General features: G+C 38.2%; 1 protein-coding gene across 12 annotated transcripts in view; it reads left to right on the top strand.

The window, feature by feature from the left end:
- enox2 (ecto-NOX disulfide-thiol exchanger 2) overlaps positions 1 to 20,059 on the top strand; it is a 274,309-nt gene that overhangs the window by 196,394 nt on the left and 57,856 nt on the right. For 11 of the 12 annotated variants that reach the window (XM_067384994.1, XM_067384992.1, XM_067384996.1 and 8 more), the window contains 2 exons: positions 255 to 350; positions 19,826 to 20,032. In XM_067384994.1, coding sequence (XP_067241095.1) covers positions 255 to 350; positions 19,826 to 20,032 — 303 coding nt within the window. The remainder of the gene's footprint in view (positions 1 to 254; positions 351 to 19,825; positions 20,033 to 20,059) is intronic. The other variant, XM_067384998.1, reaches the window with a different exon arrangement.

Below are 20,059 nucleotides of genomic sequence, written 5' to 3' on the forward strand. Positions count from 1 at the left end.
GATTCCATCCAGTCCGAAGATATCAAAACATGTTTGATTTTAGATCACATATTGTATATGACCAAAGTTGTCCATCTACTGTCCAGCCTGCAATTAAATAAAATGTTTGCAATAAAACACAATTCAAATACAATAACAAAACAAAAGGAAATTAACAGAACATGAGTAACAAATTAGCCTTAATATTTAATTCATCAGCACAGATAAAACAACTGACAGCGCCACTCACATCTAACTTCCTTTGTAATCTGTAGTCCGTACTGAACGCATCTACCCACCCAAGATCACATCCAAATCCGCTTGGCTCGTTTGTTCTTTTGAGTCTCGGCACACAGAGTCACTTCAACAAGGTAATCTCCTGCACATCCATGTTTTTTATTAATCTCATGTTTTTGTGTGAGTTTGTTGTGTTTGGAACGATTTGAAAGTCTGGTAGTGTATGATCCTCAGTCGTTTCAAACTGACCATAGACTGAATAAAAGATGGACGACCTTCACTCTCTTCCATTGTAGAAAAGTAAAGCCACCAATGTCCCAATATGGCGCTGACATCTTGCGCAGTAGTGAGCATGAAATGGAGCCGCAGTATTAAGCTCCCGCCCACACTCCCGCAGAATCAGTTAGTACGGTTTAGTGCAGAACAACTCATTATGTAAGTGTGAAATAAACAGTTCTGGAAATGTAGAAATTAAAGTTAAAGCTCCGATCTCTTCCCGAAAATCCCAGAAAAGGTCCATTGGTGCCTCAATGACTACTTCACTCAGAGAAGCTGTCAATCACAGCTGTCGATCATGATGTCACAACCCATCTTTATAGCATCAAATAACTAACTAAAACCAAAACTTACTTTAAGAAACGAACAAAAAGAGCTTGGTCTCATTAGAAAAATGTTCCTGTGGGAATGTTTTCGTGAGTCGCAAAATACGTACTAATACATACAGTTTCAATGTGAAATGTCCACTGAGTGGCGCTAAAAGCATGGTAATTGTTTTGCCGAAACAGATAAATGTGAATATGGTACATTTTTATGACGATAGTTTTTTATATATGAATCACTGCAGTTCTGATTTTAACTTTTGTCTGGTGAGTGGCGCTAAAAGTGTAGTGCGCCATTATTTTTTAAAATAACGTACCACCAACACTACACCTAAAACTACCCAAAAGTGTTAACAACAGCAAATGTGACATCCGTAATCGTGCCATTTTAGCTTTTTTTGATCTCTCATCTTTGAGCTCTTTTACCGTGACTTGTTTTTCCCTTGATTCGTAACCAAGGCTTCCTCGTAACGAGCAAGCTTGTTATGCCAGAATAGCAAAACATATGGATGCAAAGTCCAAAATATATTAGTTTACAAATCGTGCACTTTGATAAGAAGCATTTTGAAGTCATAATATTGTGCAAGGTGACGTGAAAACAAGTCTTTATTAATCTATAATCTGACCCTGTAATTGTAACTGTGTATGAAAATGATTAAAAGCACTTGCTGTTTTACTGCCTCTAGTGTTCATTTGTGTTGGTATCTATTTTTATACCACGACTCATGAGACCAGGTTGAACAAAAATGATTAAAAAAACTACATAAATGACAGAAACCATATTTGGAAAAAAGGTATTTGAAGTGTAATTTGTTTATTTTGTCTCATGTCCCATTAAATTACATGGAGAAGGTGGGGTTTATGACCATACTGCTTCCATCCACAACATTTTTGCTTCATTTTTCAGGACTTAGTTGCGACCCATTTGTTCGAATTGCAAATGCTGCGATATAATAAATATAAATATATATGTACACTGCCCTCCAAAAGTTTGGAAACGCCCTAGAAAAGTAGGGTTTTGGACAATATTGGCATGAATCCTTTTTCATTTGTGATAATTTTGCACTGATAAGGGACAACACAAACTATGAAAACATATTTTATTGCATAAACTGTTTATACATAAAAAAACGTAAACTTTCAGTTCATCAAAATATTAGCAGCTATCTGACCTAAACTGGGTTCTGATTGGTTCGTTGTATTCTAAACTTAATTGTCAATCAATTGTTGAAGCTATTAAGGTGTGCTGACCCAAATATCTTTTGCAAACCTGGGCCAAGTTTAAACCAGTAACCAGCATCACAGCTGGGGCATGTCTGATTTTGACATGTATATATTGCCAGTATTATGTAATCAAAATGAAAATTATTATTGCTGGTCTTCAAAGATAATTTCAAGTTACTGTAATGTATTTGCACCAAAAAATGATAAGGATTTATGCTGATATCGTCCAAAACCACACTTTGCCAGGGGTGTTTCCAAACTTTTGGAGGGCAATATATGTGCTAGCTGTATGTTTATAGTGAAGCGCTCACAAGCAAATTGTAAAATACAATGTTTTCTGCATCTCATTTCTAGAGATAGATTATACTTGCCTTGCCCTGGAATGGAAACCCCTGGTTTAGGGTATGATGCCCAGTTTTTCTCTGTAAACATTTACAAAGTCAGCAAGTGTATGAAGCCTAGTGTTTTAAAATCTCTTCAGATGTAGTGTATTCCAGCCTTCAGAAAGCAACCACTTTTGTAGGCCATAGGCAGCGAAGCATCTCACTAGGTTTGGACACACAGCTTATATCTCACTCCATTTAACATGTATGCAAGTATTTATAACCCTCATGCATTTTAAATGATATTATTGACTTGAGCAATGTGATCTGAAATGCTGACTAGATGAGAAGACTGATATAGCCATGAGCAACTGTGCAGCCTGTAAATGACTTAATATTATAATTCTATAAAACTTCGATCTCCAGAGCCAGCAGGACACATCACCTTGATGAGATGCAGATGCGATTTTAAAAGCCAGCTGCCACTCAAAGCGTCAGACTGATGCTTGATAGAAGGGCTATGTATTTATTTGAGAGAGGAGCTATCATCTATTCTTTCATATTTACCCTGATATCCGCCTCATCCCACCAGCTGAATAAGCTCATCTGAATTCGTCTCCTGTCACAGAGAGAGAGGTCAGGCAGAAGAATGAAACAGGAGGGGGCTGTCCGGGGGGACTGGGGTGGATCTCTGACTGTAATTGGACAGTTGACCTCTAAGGAGACTGAGGTATTCTGGCATGTAAAATATGCCACACAGCAAGAGGAAGGTCAGAGGAGACAATGATTACCTGAGAGAGTCAGTGTCCTTCAAACAGCTGAGCTGTCTGCCTGCCGATCACGCTCCACATGCACATCTGTAATCACAGGCTAGGCGCTCTCATAATGCTGCGTTCAGCCTCACCTGCAAAGTGTCCTCACCCACCTGACTAAAGGAGAGTGACAGACTGACACGCCTGATCTAATACTCAAACAAACGATGTGAGACATTGATTGATGCCAAAGCAGGCAGTACGAGAGGAGCATTCAGAACCTGGCCACAAGGTGTTTTTTTTTTTTTTTCAACAAAAACAGCAGTTACCAGTGAAAATATCTTTAAGAAAGTTTGTAAAAGAACAGAGACTGAATGACAAATAAAGGCTCTGTTACAAAATCATCTGAACTGCTTATCGAGGGAGCATTTTAACTATGCACTCAAGATAGGTATCTTAATTATGCTGTGTCAAATTCTAAGGAATTGTAATCAGTCCAGATCATATTTAGCCTAATGTGCTGTGGCTTTTATGCATAATAGAACACTGTAGGCGTTGATGACCGTGGCTTTCAATCTATTGCCGTGGACCCCACAATTTTATGATTTCCTTGCAGAACCCACTAAAATATGCAATGTAAAACTCAATACGTTCAGAATACTCAAAACATTTGAGGAAACGTATGACCTCGAAACAGTTCAGTGAATGAACTAATTTTTTTTAAGTTGATACAACTTTTTTTTTTTTTTTTTTTTTTTAGATAAATGGGGCAGGGCCGAGAGCTGTGGAAGTGGAGCAAGGTGTCTCTCATTAACAATCACGTCACCGACATCCCTTCACCCCCACAGTTCTCAGCCTCGCCCAACTTATAATGTTTCTTACTTACTTGCAAGTTACTTTGGATAAAAGCGTCTGAATAAATGTAAATAGATACAGTACATTTACATAAACATCATAGAGCATGTGCTTAGATCATTTAAATAGGGCCCAATATTTCAGCATTTATTTATACAGTCTGATGCAGAGCATGCTGGGAATTAGAAATCTGCTACAACTCAACTCAATCATATTAATTTCAGTGTACTATAGTGAAATTTTGAGTTCCCGCAACTTTCATTTTTATTTGAGTGAAACAAACTAATTTTACAGTGTATATACAGTATCCTTTTTCATATATAAAGACCCATTTGCAATGTGAAAAACACAAATATTATTAATGTGTCAAATTTAATCTAGGAAATATTTACTTTATATCAAGTTGACGCTATTTTTTTCCTACATACCCTACCATTCAAAAGTATGGGGAGGGTAAGATTTCATAATGTTTTTTTAAAGTCTTGTATGATCAACCAGGCTGCATTTATTTGATTAAAATACAGTAAAATCAGTAATATTGTGAAATAATATTACAATTTAAAATAACTGCTTTTTAAAAATGTGAGCCAAAGCTGAATTTTCAGCATCATTACTCCAGTCTTCAGTGTCACATGATCCTTCAGAAATCATTCTAATATGCTGACATGTGAAATCCTGACATTTTTCAGGATTCTCGGAGTAATATAAAATTCAAAAGAACAACATTTATTTGAAATAGAGTTTTTTGTATTAAAATGTCTTTTCACTTTTCATCAATTGAATGCATCCTTGCTAAATAAAACAATTTCTTTAAAAAAAAAAAAAAAAGTTGAAATGTCAGGTTTTAAATCGTTTCAAATCGAAAACAAACATTCTGTGTTTATGTAATCTTTATGAAAAGAGAGCCATGTCAGAAATCCGTGATTCAGCTCATTACCCGCTAATGCGGCCACGCCCACGGAGTGAGCGCTATTCAGACGCAAATTCAGAGTCAATACATGCATTCATCGTCTCAATCGTGTATTGATTGTCTTGAAAAGTGTTTTGAATAGCCATGGTTAGTGATCTCTGGCCTCTCTTAGTTCGGTTAGTTCCTGGATTGCCTACTCTTCTTTAGTGCTCAGGCATTTGTGGACTAAAGGTGTACAGAGCGCCCTCTGGCTGCAAGTATGAATTGAAAACAGTATCCAGCACTCATAGTAATGACAATAAATCCTGAATAAATATTACTCCTCTGTATAGAAAATTGACAAACATATGAGAATCCATCAATATTTCTCCAAATGTGCATGCTTTTAAGTTAAAAGCCTATATGAAATGCCATAGAGGTAACATAATTGTTCAGACACTTTGCATCACAGAAATACATTATATTTTAAAGAATATAATAGAATACCATTATTTTAAATTGTAATAATATTTCACAGTATTGCTGTTTTTTCTGTATGTTTGATTTACACCATGATGCGATTTGAATCATGATCACAGAGGGTTTTTTCACAGCCTACCTGTCTGAAAGGCCTCATTAATATGCAAGTCATTTCAGGTCATTATTATGTGATTCTTTTGTCTTCTCAGGTGAGAATCACCCATTATACATGATGATTCACGCCTCCACGCATACGGTGTTTCTTGACCAAAGATGTTTTAGAAAATTTTAATCTCTCTATTGTTTTATATGAACAAGCAGGCAGCATAATTTTTTACCTCATTTTGAAGCAAAAACTCTACAACCTCAAATACCCAGAAGTCTTGTGAACACAGATTTAATATATATTTTTTGGCTTTATTTCAGTGACTTAAGTTTTTTGTTTTTTCAATAACCACGCATAAACGTTATTCCTTCAAAATCACAAACATGTACATACATGTTTCTCACATATTATTGCAGCCTAGTTTGTGCTGAATACAGTGTAATGACACTTTTCCATTAATATGTTTATGAACAACTGAAAAAAGCACAAATGTCAGGGAATGTCAAAACTTCTCCAGGTTCCCAAAAATCCTTAGACCCCTGAGGGTTAATAGAATTTAAAAGAGTTTATGTGGTGTTATTTGTTATCAGTACTAATTCTGCCAAACCGGAAATCGTTGTGGCTATTTTTCAACTCTTAAGTGTGTTTATTGATATGCAGTTCAGTTTTCACTTTACAAAGGTTTCTCTCTAGCTGGAAAAATATATATGTTGAAGGAATGTTTGATGGTCTGTAAAGGAATCTGCCTTTCTTTAGTGTTGCAGACTTATCATCATTCAACCAGATCAATGCTTCAGTTGACAACAGAGGCAGCTAGCTGTATATCGATCTTAGAGTCGCAACACAACAACATGAAAAGCACGGTTCATATTCCCTCCCTCTCTTTGTGTTAAAGATTAGAAATGAATGAACCTGGTCACTGCAGTCATACCTTCAGGGCTCAGTGATCAAGCAGTGCATGGGTAATTATGCCAAGATCATGGAGGAGAAAGGCAGGAAGGGGAGGCAGAACAAAGGCCCACTTGTTTCTGGGGCAGGGTGGGGGTCGTCACATTGTGGGATTGTAGTTTTTAATGATGAGCAGAAAAGAGGAACTTGAAAGAGACGGCCATTGCGGTGAACACAGCGAACACTGTCTGATGAAATTTGGGCATATCCATAAACATGACAGTCTCCTCTCATCTCGTTCAGACAGAACAGGCTATCATGCACATATCTTGCATTGTAACGAGTCTCCTTTTTTCCGCACCAGTCCGTGCAGAAGTGGATTTAATAGCCGGTGACAGCTGTGCTCTCCTGACTACGGCATACAGTAATGCGGAGCAATCATTCATGGTTATTCTCACCTCAGTTGCCAGAAAAAATTACCCAAGTCCTTTTCCCAAGGGCCTGCGATGGCTCATGCCATTTAACATGAAATCTTACAAACTTGAGCCTCTCTACATCAGCACCTGCTCTTTTATATTTTGTATTTTGTCCTTGTACGTCTTTTTGGTTCTCCTTAAGCCTAACCAGTTTTCATTGCCTCTCCGTCCTTCCTTCACCATATTTGTCAAAGTCATCCACCCTTTCCTCTATCTATCTGCTCTTATGCTCTTCAAGACATAATATGATAGGAGAAATCAGCATTTATACCATATGTCATTTATCAGTGCTTTTTAAAGGGCAGCAGCGTTCGCTTTGATCGGAGCTGTATTAAAAACACACAGGCTTATTGCTGTCAGCTTCACCCCTTGTTATTTATTAGATTTGACCGATGGGGATATTTGAAACCTCCTTGTTTTATTCAACTCATGGCGTCTCAGCGGATCAGTGGAGAGCTAAGCCTAAATCTTTCCTCGCCTGACTTTCTAATAAGGATATAAAAAACAGGCAGTTCCTCTTGCAATTATGCTGATTTTTGCATTGTGTTTCCTGTCACGGTCACACATCATGTTACTTGTAATCTGAAGCGGCCCTAAACAGTATGTGGATACTTGAAAATGTCTGAATTGCATTAGCTAACAAAATATCACACAAATCATGCTGGAGCCTTTCATGCTTTGAAATTTGTATCATGTCATGTTATGTAATCGTCAATAAAACAGCTTGTAAACAATGTCACATGTACCGTCACATTTACCTCAGAAAAGCCAATGTCCAAAAAAATCAACCATACGTGATGTGATAAGATTCCAGCGGCAAATGATTTTTCTCTCCACACCAGACGCGATGTGACTATAGCCAAGTTTCCATCCAGTTTTTGCCATGTTTTGTTATCGACAAAGCAAATACAGTATGTGCAAAAAATATTTTCCAAATTTGCTGTTTCTAGGCTTTTTCCTTTCAGTTGGCCAATATACCACAAATTCGTGTCTTTTGCATCCCAAATATTTGTAAAATAACACCATTTTCCTCATCCTTCTGATGCACCTTTGAACTACAGAGAAACAGTGTTTTTACGGGTGCAACACCACAAACGTAGACGTCATGTGACACCACATTTATTTGCATTAAAGCCCTTTTTCTTGACAAAAAGTGTTTCTACACCAATTTTTGTGACATTTGAAGCCTTTTTTCACAAAAAAAAAAAAAAATCCTTGGATGGAAACCTGGCTTATGATAAAAAAACATAGCAAATCAGAAGAGCACATGAACGGGCTCTCTCAGCAAGCTCCTTGCACTTGCAACAAAATGGATAAGCACTAGGGGTGTGACAAGATCTCGCGAGACTAATATGTGACGAGATTTCTAGTTGAGGCGAAAAGTAGTCTCGTGATATTGCCATGACAGAGTGTTAGGATGATTAGGAAAGAATATGCCTCCGCTTCGTTTACATTACGCCTCCACTGTCATTTTGCTTTGCGTTTAAATAAAAAACATTTAATTTAGTTGGATAACGGTCGCCGCCGCTCCATATTTACAGAGTTACGCGCATTTGTGAAAGTGAAAGTAAATGCGAGCGTGCATTCAAGCGCGACTCCCTGATGAATGCAAGTATCTCTCAATATGAAAGCTATCTTAGGCTGGGCAGTTTAGTTGTAACCATCTCTCAGCTCTGTATCAAAGAAAAATTTGGTCTTATTTGCACTTTGAATATTGAGAGAGTGTGATGGTTGCACTTATTGTAAAGTGTTACCATGAAAACGAATAACAGTTTTCTCTTAATCTTATTAAGCACAAACAGTTAGGTTTCATTTGTTAACATTAGTTAATGCACTGTGAACTATCATGAAATAACAATGAATAACAATGAATGAATATTTTTATTAACTAACATAAACAAATATTAATAAATACTGCAGCAAATATATTGTTCATTGTTAGTTGATGTTGGTTAATACATTAATGTTAATAAATGAGACCTTATTGCAAAGTGTTACCATTTTTATTTATACTTTTTATTTCTATGATCAGTTTGTGGAAAGGAGTTCAGTTAGTAGGTCAAAAGTTGTAGAAGCTCAAAAATCATACAGAAGAGAAGTCAGTCAGTTGAGTTAGTGGAAAACCTTTTACAGTGCTTGAGTATTGTTGTCTTTTACTGCATATGATAATTCATACTCAGAAAGTAGAACTCAAATGACATTCATTACAAGATGATTAGTTAAAACATTTCAAATACACCTGCAGAATATTTTTTCTAGTCATGTATTTCGCCATTGAGGATTTCTTAAAAATAGTGTGTAAAAAGATTGTCTCGTCTTGTGAACTCAATCTTGAGTCTCGTCTTGTCTCGTCATACCCCTAATAAGCACATAATCAAATTCATGAATATTACACCATTTCAATTAAAAATATAGCTGCAAGCAGCAATTACGGGGCCAAGCACAAAAGTGGCACAATAAGCCAGCCAACCTGGCTTTGAGCATCAGTCCACCTGCAACAGTGAGTAATTAAAGACCTATTGAGATCATTTTAGGCAAAAGAGCTGAATAATGATCAAAAATGAGGATTTATTGTTTTATCACATTCCACCAATAGGTGGCGCTGTGACCAAATTAATGTGGTATGGTCAGAGTGAGATGACAATGACACTTGTAAAGTTTGGTGTCAGTATGTCAAAGCATTGCAGATATACAGCTTCAAGAGTCGCTTTTGCATCATGCCTCAAATTCTTTGCTCCAGTATACGAAAATGGTTTGACGTATCGACTTGAAACCCATAAATTTTTGTCGATATGGTCTGAAGATGATACGGTTCAATTTTGGTGAAAATCGGAGCAGCGGTCTAGGAGGAGTTAGAAAAAGTAGGTTTTTAAAGAAAAACTATATGGTGGACAGGAAGTTCAGCCGACTATGGCAAATTTGATATCTGTGTTCTTGGCATGACCCAAGGAATCCACCGAGAGTTTCATTACAATTGGTTAATACAGCAAAAAGTTATTAGCATTTTTGTAAATTTTGTTATAACTTTTGACCACAAGGTGGCGCTGGTCCGAAACTTCTCAGACTCCTACAGGGCATTGTGATGACCCATAACGAGTTTCGTAAAGATACGCTAATGCGTTCGTAAAATACAGCATTTTAGCACAAATTTCAAAATGGCCGACGGCCAAAATGTCCGATATTGGAAAATTGGATATCATTCGACTCTGCATGATGCCCTGAATCCAATGAGAATTTATGATTTTTGGACAAAACTGTCAGAAGTTATAAGCAAAAATAGCCATTTTTCATATCTCCGCACCAGTAGGTGGCGCTGCGCCGAAACACTGCATGATGCCTCAGGTCATGCTTGTGATGACATGTACCAAGTTTGGTATGAATGCGATAAAACGTTGCGGAGATACAGTCTTATGTCTATTTTCACAAGTGCTACATAAAATTAGTTTGCATGTTTTTCAAAAACTGTTTGAGGAATCAACTTGAATTCCATAACTTTTTGTCGGCATGGTCTGAAGATGATCTGGTTAAATTTTCGTGAAAATCAGAGTAACGGCCTAGGAGGAGTTAGAAAAAGTAGGTTTTTCAGAAAATGACGTCATAGGGTGAATTAGAATCGGCTTGACCCAAGGAATCAGAGGAAAGAATTTTGTTTCTAGCCCATACGGTTCAAAAGTTAACATAAACATAAGTGCAACTTTGGACAGCTGGTGGTGCTAGAGGGATTGAGTTAGAGACTCCAAATTTGCTATGGACACAGATCAGACTGTCCTCTAACTGTGTGCCAAATTTCACAACTTTCCCGCAAACGGTTCTATGGGTTGTCATAGACTTCAAGAGCGGAAGAAGAAGAAAAAAAAAAAAGAACGCCAATGGATACAATAGGTGCCTACACACCTTCGGTGCTTGGCCCCTAATTATATATTAAACATATATTAAATGTTATTAAAAATACATAGAGTTACTCAAAACAATCTTTGCCAGAGAATACACTTGTCTGTTTACAATGAGTTGACAGTTTGAACATTTTGTTTCCTTTTATTTATTTTGAAGATCTGAGGTGAATTGTCTATTGTTGCTTTATGGCTATAAAACACACAAAAAATGATATTCAAACTCACATTAGATGCTTTTAACATTAAATAAAGCAAATAAACATTACCTGAGATTATCATTATCATTCTTTGTGGTGTTGTTTTAGCCACGACATCAAAGAAAAAATTTAAACCATTTCTAAAACAGAATGCATGTCACTTGTGGCTAGTTAAGCCAACAACAGAAATGATACATTTTATCGCGTGTCACAGCGTCACGTCTGGTTAGGACATGGTGTTATATGTTAAAATCACAAAAATGTTCTCCTGGGTGAGGATTCCCTCAGATCCCCCTACAATAATTTAATTCGGAAACAAGTCGCCTTTTAAATCTTGTAAGTTTGCAGGTCTGTTTCAAATATACTGAAATAGAAAACGTTTCTGTTATTGATGGTGGCTGGTAAAGGTATAAGGTTTGCTCCACAGTCTTTCTCAGGACTCCAGCGAAAAGTGAATTGCCTCCGCTCTGGATCACTGTCCCGCAGCTCCAGCACGGCTTCGCACCTTCCCAACCCATCAGTCTTATTCTGCAGCTCTACACAGCCCCAGCTTGACTTAACTCCATCTCTGCATCACCACCACCACCCCATTCTAGTCTACTGGGCTTAATAAATGGCCATCGATCGCCTTTCACTCACTGTCGTTTGAAAGGCCTGACTTTCTGAAGGACACTGAGTTCTGAGAAAAAGAGAGAGAGAGACCAAGCATAGCAAATATCATTCTCTGCTGAGCATGGAAACCCACAGACTGCATGAAAGGATAGCAGTGATTCAGTGCCCAGTTGTAGATGCACCTTCCACCATCAGGTCAAGCTGCATATGCTGACTTTCACTGGCTTCTAAACCTTCGGTCTGCCCTGGCTCTGCGCCTGAGACTGACCTTTATATCAGGCAAAGCGCTCTTCTTCCAAGATCCGAGAGGGCCGTGTCACTGTGTTTCTGCTTCTGGAAGCGTCAGTTTGCCGAGGGCACTGCCACTCTGGCCCGTTTCCTCACTTAAACCCACTCATGGCACATATCACCCACCCCTTCCTCCACCAAACCCGCCTGTGCCTGCAGAGGCCTTTAACCTCAGTGACACTGTTGCTTAAAATAAGTATATGTCTCCAAGCCTAGGGATGTTATATAGTTGCTTTTTTTTCATTCGAATCAGTGTGATTTAAGTATTATTTATTTAATATTATAGTATTAATTTAGAATTTTCTTATTTTTTTAGTTTATATTAAATGGGACATATCATAAAAATCTGACTTTTTCCGTGTTTAAGTGCTATAATCGGGTCCCCTGTGCATCTACCAACCCAGAAAACGTGAAAAAGGACAATCCAGTAACTTTGTTTTGGCAAGCCTTTCTCTGAAAGCATGTGAAAAAACGAGCCGCTCAGTTTTCGCTCCTCTTGTGACTTAGGAAGGGGATCTTATTATAATATTACCCGCTTTTAATCTGCACATTTCCACCCACAGCGCCGCCATTTTTTTTTTTCAAGAGAGAAAACGGTTTACCAGTTCTAACACCATGGCAAACGTTAAAAAAAGCATGCTAACTGTTCTGTCATTTTGGCTGCATGAGATTCTCCAGCTTTGTTATTGTTGAGCTGTTAAAGTTCCGCCCTCTTCTGGAAGGGGGGGCGGGGAGCAGCAACTCATTTGCATTTAAAGGGACACACTCAAAACCGGCTTGTTTTTGCTCACACCCAAATAGGGGTATATTTGATAAGCTATAATAAATGATAAAAAAAAAATTATTAGTTTTTGGGGTTTTAAATATTTTTATTTCGCTTCATTTTTCAGTTTTAATAACTTCAATACTTCAGCTTAAATTTATTTTATGTCAGTTTGTTGTCAAATATTAATCTAATATATATATATAATTTATTTATTTATTTATTTATTTATTTATCTTTATTTCAGTTAACAGAAACCACGTTTAATAATTTAACAATAACAAAACTGAACCTAGAGAGAATTTTTGGGCATCAAAACTGTCTGTGGTGTGACTGAATGTTGAAATCAAACCCACCAGCTTTTTTGGGCATCATACTGTCATTGGCACTTTAAAATCTGGTAGATCTGGGCTTTTTAGGCATTTCTGTACTGTATGGATGCATTTAAATGTTCAACTCAAACCTAGACAACATAATTGATCATCATAGACATTCAAATCAAAACTTAAGAGCATTTCTGGGTTCCACAGGACGTGCAAATGCTTGAATCAAACCTAGACGCATTTATGTACCTTATGAGCGCATTCAATCTGAACATTTGGACATCATATGTATGTTTGAATCAAACTTGAGCATCATAAGCCTGTTCAAATGCTCAAATCAAACCTAAACAGAATTTTTAAAACATCATAAACACTTACACTGAAAATACAAATATTCAAACTTGTTTATAACCCTCAAAAGTAGGCACACTTGATTTTTGACATTCATTGATGTCCAAAATGCTATTTGGGCTCATTTTGATTGTTTGATTGATTACTAAAAACCTGTTTAGATTCAATATGATAGTTTGAACATTGATGTGATGCCTCGATCCAAATGCTTGAATGTGGAAGGCATTCGTGCACATTGTGTAGACGCAATCCACAATTTAACCACCCCAGAATTACAGTTCCAAAACGTTATGATTAATAAAAAAGGACATGGGGGGAAAAAACATACGGATCATATATTGCTCTCCTGTGGAGAAAACCCTCTTTAAGGTGCTTGTGATTGCCACAGGCTTCCCACAGAGACACTGTCCTGCTTTCCTTTTTCAAGAGGGCCAATGCGCAGCAGGTAGACTGCTGTCGAGCTGAGTGAAGACTGGCTTTTGAGAAGTCAGCTCATCTTATCGGCAGTCTCACTCCTGTCAGCCCACTCAAGCTAACAAAAGGCCCAGGATTCCTTCTTTTACCGTCTCATACACACAGATCTAAGTCAGGCTTCCTGTGCAGTTGAGTCTTCTCGAGGTCTGTGACTTAAACACGTCTGGGGTTTCACAGAGCAAAATGCTTGTTAGGATCAACGGTATGCACTTCTTCTTTTATCTGTGTGGTACCTTGCGTGCGACTGAGGTTTTTTTTGGGGTAATGTACATTTTGCACACACGTCTGTCTTCAGTGGGCGTGCCAGCACTGGACATTTTCCTCGGTTCTTCCGCCTCACTTGTTGTATATACATTCCACACGCACGTTCCTATCAACTTCTGTCTGCGGTACAGTTGTCACCTCCACCGGCTATGTGTATTTGAGCTTGTGTGTATGTGTGTGTGTGCGCGGGACAGAGATACACCTGCGGCTGTCTTCATTTTAGCTGATTAGCGTTAAGCTTGTTGACGACTGTCTCTCGGTTGAGCGCTCGGAGTGCTGGAGGTACACAGTGCCCTCCTGAATTTATGTCCCAGACCCTCCTGTGTCATCTTAGCTCACTCTTCAAAGAAGCGCCTTTGACGGCACAGGATATTTAGCCGTGGCGCAGTGGGAAGAGCATTGGTTTGTGAAATAATAGGCTTTGATTTCATTGCTGTGCGGTTTCCACTTTTGAGACGTTATAGTTACTGGAGAAACTCTCCAAAGTTATCTCAGATCTGATGCAGTGTTCCATGTAATTTCATATCGCCGTCTTGGGTGACAATGAAAACAAATCAGCCACCGGCTGCATCGTGAAACTCAAATGATATACTTTGCTTTCTCCCCACAGTCTGAATATGAAAACAAAAAGTGGGTGTATTTGATTTAGAAAAGTTCAGAGGTATCAAGCTCTTTCTTGTGTAGCTCCTCTGTTCCTTCTAAAGCAAACATCTACTCTTTGTTTTTATTACTTGCTGAAAGTTTCAACTTTCAAGGGACTGCTTATGTCAAAACAAAATGTTTCATGTGCATTTGATAAAGGAAACATTTGATCACCTGGGCCAGCAACCAATATTAAATACAGCTCTGCGTAAGAAGTGACGGAAGATGAAAACAAAACTACTTGCCCCTTAGAGATTCTCAGTGATAGCTCTTAAACTAGTGTAGCATTCTCGCATTCTATACTCATAATAAGAAAAAAATAAACTTTTTTGTGCCTTAGTATTCAGCTTTTAGATTAGTTTGCAACACATTATGGGCATTCTGGGTACATTGAATGCATTTTTGCTTTATTAGTGCATGTGTTTTTAGTTTTCTTAAATAGGCCTGGGTGTTAAATTACTGTTCTGGCGGGATATTCAAAGAATTTGTTCAACATTAATACACAAAATGAAGTTCGGGAGGCAATCCAACCAGTATAGCCGTCCCTCACCTCCTTCGCAGCATCTCTCCACCACCTTAACGCCTCACTGTTGGCTGGTTCCTCTCCCAGTCAAAAATTATATTCCAAGCTCACAGCCCTCCCCTCGGACAGCACGCCAAATATGCATACATTACCATATCTGATTACATGTATGTGCGAACTTGTGATAATATATTTATGAAAACAGACACAATATCCATATTCGTTTCAAAACACTGTGGGCAATATTCACCAAACAGCTGCACCGTTGCTTGAGGTGTTTCATCAAAATCTTACACCTTAAGCCCTGAGTATACTGTGTCTTTTTACAGTCGAACACACAGCTTTGTAAAGTATAAACAGGCATTCGATTTGAGCGTGACGAGTTACAACCCATGTAAACATCTATGTATTTTTTTCATGCTAGAGTTGTACAAATGAGGGTGCTTTCTAACCTCTTCGCACAATCTGTCGTCTATGTTGGCCTCCATTGTCGCTGTAGCTTGCATGCGTTGGGGTCTGTTCTGTTAATGCAGGTTTTCTTTGAATACCTTGTGAATCGACGCCCCCAGGGCACAGTTGCCACATTGTGGATAAACTAATTACTGCAAAAAAAAAAAAAAAAAAAAAATGAAATGCGTATGTGCAACCTAAACGTACAAAGTACGCTAGTGCGGGAGGGTCCACGTGACATAAAAATCGTCATGGGAGGGTGTACGCAGAGGCTCTTTGCGGACAAGTACTCGTGGTCACTAGGTTAAGCACCAACTGCACATGTGCTAGAAATACGATATGGATGTCACATTTGAAGAGAGTCTGTGTGAGTCCGTTGCTACCCGCACCTCTACAATTCATCGTTAAAACAATATAAAGACAGCCAGATGTGCAATAATCGGTTTGTTTACTGTTCAAGCAGATCTCCTGCTCATGTGTGGACCCCAGCATACACTTTCAGTAGTATAAATTAGGGCAATTCATCGCACTATACAAACTTAAATGCTATTATTCGCAGCTTGTCAATGAAGTATGGCTCCAAATGCTAATCCATCTGAAAGTAGGGCTGCAACTAACGATTATTTCAATAACCGATTAATCTGTTGATTTTTTTTACGATTAATCGATGAATCGGAGGGGGGGGGGGGGGCATTAATTTCCAACCTTTTATTGAAAAACAGAAATGACAGTGCAAATTCACAGTGCAAAAAAAATTCTCAGAACGTGCAAAAACTGGTTGCTCTTTTAACATCCCTGAGCTGTTAAAGTAATAAAAAACAAATGGACTAACACAAAAAACCTACACATGTATGCTTTACATCTGCCAAATATATAGGTTTTTTGTTTTTTTTTAAATAAATTGCACAAAAAGATGTATAATTTTGTTTAGCTTAAGATGACCAAGTGCTATAAAAAACTTTAAAATGAAATTTAAAAAGTAGAACAAACACAAATATATTTGTCAACAATAAACGATATAGGACAAAGCACAGAATAAATACATGACAACAGATCAGTGTTAATTTTGACAGCAAATTGTAATTTAGTTTTAGTCGTGGTCTTTTGGATTTTCACGTTCGCAATCGAAATGTATGCCACTGATAAGCATTGTAAATGCAGTATTACAGTACACATACCAATTAAACGCGCAGGTCTCCTCTCGTGCGTCATCCTCACTGGACGAGGCAATATCACTTTTGTTTTGCTTTCAGAAATCTATTTTATAGATGCCATCGAGGCTTTTATCTATCTCTTATCGACCTGTCCTAAAACGTTAGCAAGCTTTGATCGATTGTTTGGAGATCGCGTGTTTCTCCGTTCGAAGCGCATTTCCTGTCCTTCACATTCGCGACAAAACAGTTGATTATTTATGAACGAAAGCATGAAAAAACATGAAAATGGTCTCATTTGAAAGAAAATATCCAAAGCTAAAAGATGATATAGTGTGACTGATTGAAGCAGCCCGTATCAAAAGTGCGGGGGGCGATTTCTGTCTTTTCAAAACTGCGGGGGTCCTGACAACGGCACGCCTGTTCAGAACAACGTTACGGGTCTCTCCGATGGTCTTTCCTCTACCTCCGCTCTGCTATTTATTTATTTATTTTTGCCCCGCTCTGCTTCTCGCTCAACCGCGCGTTTTATACTCAAACATCTCCGTGTTTCATTGAGAGGCGTAATAGTCGCGCAACACAACGAATCGATAATGAAATTCGTTGCCAACTCTTTTAATAATCGAATTTTATCGATTTTATCGATTCGTTGTTGCAGCCCTATCTGAAAGCACTGTGAGTTCGATTTGCATGATAAGCATTTATTAACATCTTGTCCAACAAAAGACAACATTTAATAACATGTTTTTACTCTGAACTCACTTCATAACAACAGTTGAACATCCTTCTGTGAGATGAAGTGGCTTCTTATACAGAATAAGGCAGTCATGTGTTTATTAGTCATGTTTAATCAAAGCGTTTCAATCTTCTGTTTATTCAGCTACAGCGATATGACGCATGTTATCTACTTCTACAGCAGAGCATATTTGCAGTTTTTATGCGAGAGCGCCCTCTGGCTTTCAGATGGAGAAGCATTTACTACTGATCACAGAGCCGTACAGCTCTGACAAGCTGCGCATAAAAGAATCACAGCTTTTGCCAAATCGCATGCGGTTTAATCACGATAAATTGTGCAGCCCTAGTATAAATAAATTTAGTCTGCAGCTGTCCATGTACGCATCCGAACTGTAGTATAACCACGGCTAAATACAGAGGTGCACGTACTGTTCTGTTGACGAAATTCGCGTTTCACATACGCATAAAAAAGTGAAGTATACTTTGGGCTTTAAGATGCTTTCATGATAGTGAAACTTTTGCAGGCAAAGTTTTTCAGAGATCCATTGTCAATAGCTTTTGGCAGTCCAAAACATTTCAGTATTCAATATTGCATTGATTCCTGTTTGTTTACTGCATTTCGCCTGCAGAATTTCTTTGTTCAATGGTAAATGTGACCGCACCTTTATTCATATACCGCTCACAGCATAACCAGGTGCTGTATGTGGTGCAGTGCTGAGCCATGCATATTCAAATTCATTGTCTTTTTTGGGGGCAAATCCTTTCTATGCAAATGAGACTCTTTATAGAATGAATCAGATTCACAAACATTGGCAGACAGAATCAACATTGTGCTTTTAAAGCAGAAACATTCCACTATTACAATTTGAACTGAATTTTATTTAAAAAAAAAGATTGTTTATGGATATTTTCTAGTGATTATGGCTGCCGTAAATAATCATTTCGGCTTTGTAAAGAGTTGATTCATGTCTCCCGTAGAGCGTATCAGATCATGGGATTCTGCTGCGTCCTTTAGATCCAGCCAAGTCATGAATTGCAATCAGCACTAATTTTGTTGCCTTATTTGTTCCTCGTACCTGATTTGCATAATTCCTTCAGTGAATCAGGTGTTAAAATGAGGCATGCTAATAAATGAAACTGTCAGTGAATGTGTTTTTCCCAGTGAATTCCCCATGAGTCTTAGTTTAGACTTTGAGACTTCAGTAATGATCAGACAGACAAGTCATTTTATGCTTGGCAAACATGTTTATAGAAATGTTATTTCTTCACACACAAAGTACCACACAGCACATCATCCAAAGCCCAAGAATGAAGTGTAAATCATCTTGGTCACTAATTCTTTTTCTGTAGTATTGCAATGAAACTGTACTCATATGCTCCTCTGGCGTCATGAACAAGACAAGAGAATATTAGGCTACATTCTTTTCCACTGACAGGAGCTGACATAAACATAATGCTCATCATGAGCCGCCACAGTAAACAGGAGTTAGTGTAATATTGGTGATGATTGAGTGTTGGGGGCAGCTGTGGGGTCCAAAGAGACTTACTTATTTATAGTGACTGGCTCACAGCCAAACATGCCTGAACTGCTTTGCGTCCGACTCCGTTTGGACCCCCAATCATGCATGCGGTCCCCTCTGAGTCCCAGCAGGTGCTTCCTTCAACTGCATTCCCATAGCTTGTTAAGACAGGCTCTTCGGTCCTGATGGAAAGCACGGATTATCACAAGTGTTCGTCTTCACAGCATCACTGAGTAATCAGCTAACACCAGAACAGGCCAGTTTTAGATGGCAAGCTTTGCACTTGTAATCCAGTCATGTAACAAGTGCCGGGGTTCATTGATTATTCCTTCTCATCCCGGTTTTCTCAATGTATCTCATTCATGGTTGAATTGGTTTATCAAAAAGAGATTAGCTTTGTGAACCTGGAGGTTCTAGCACCGTGTACTGCAAATTAAACCAATCAAAGGAAAGATCCATGGTTTGTACTGCAAATAAAAATCAAATAATCAAATAAAAGTGGCAAAAATATGTCAACACTATAATCGTTTATACTTTGGCATATGTGTCAATGTGTTTTGGTGCATTACCAAATTTTAATGATCTTCAAGATGAAGCGCAGTCTTTTAAGTGTAAATTGGATGATTAATCATTTTAATGTCAAGGTCGTAAAAAAAAAAAAAAAAAAAAAAAAATCAATGATTGATTTTGCATGTTTCATCTTTTTCATATGTGGCATATGAGTCAATGATGAGCTGCAAACTTAATGCGGTGAAAAATAGAGATCAATAACTAAATAAAACAAAATGTCAGAGATTCTGGTAGTTTAATGTTCTTTGCTTTTCTTCAAAGACCTGCCTCCCCCTGCCACCAGAGAGAGACCCCCCGGCTGTAAGACAGTGTTTGTCGGCGGTTTGCCAGAGAATGCAACAGAGCAGCTCATTGTGGAGGTGTTTGAACAGTGCGGAGGTATCATCGCCATCCGCAAGAGCAAGAAGAACTTCTGTCATATCCGTTTCGCTGAGGAGCACACAGTGGACAAGGCCCTCTTCCTGTCAGGTACATATTTAGATAGATAGATAGATA

This window comes from Chanodichthys erythropterus, chromosome 1 (genome assembly GCF_024489055.1).
Source record: "Chanodichthys erythropterus isolate Z2021 chromosome 1, ASM2448905v1, whole genome shotgun sequence".
NCBI lineage: Eukaryota > Metazoa > Chordata > Actinopteri > Cypriniformes > Xenocyprididae > Chanodichthys > Chanodichthys erythropterus.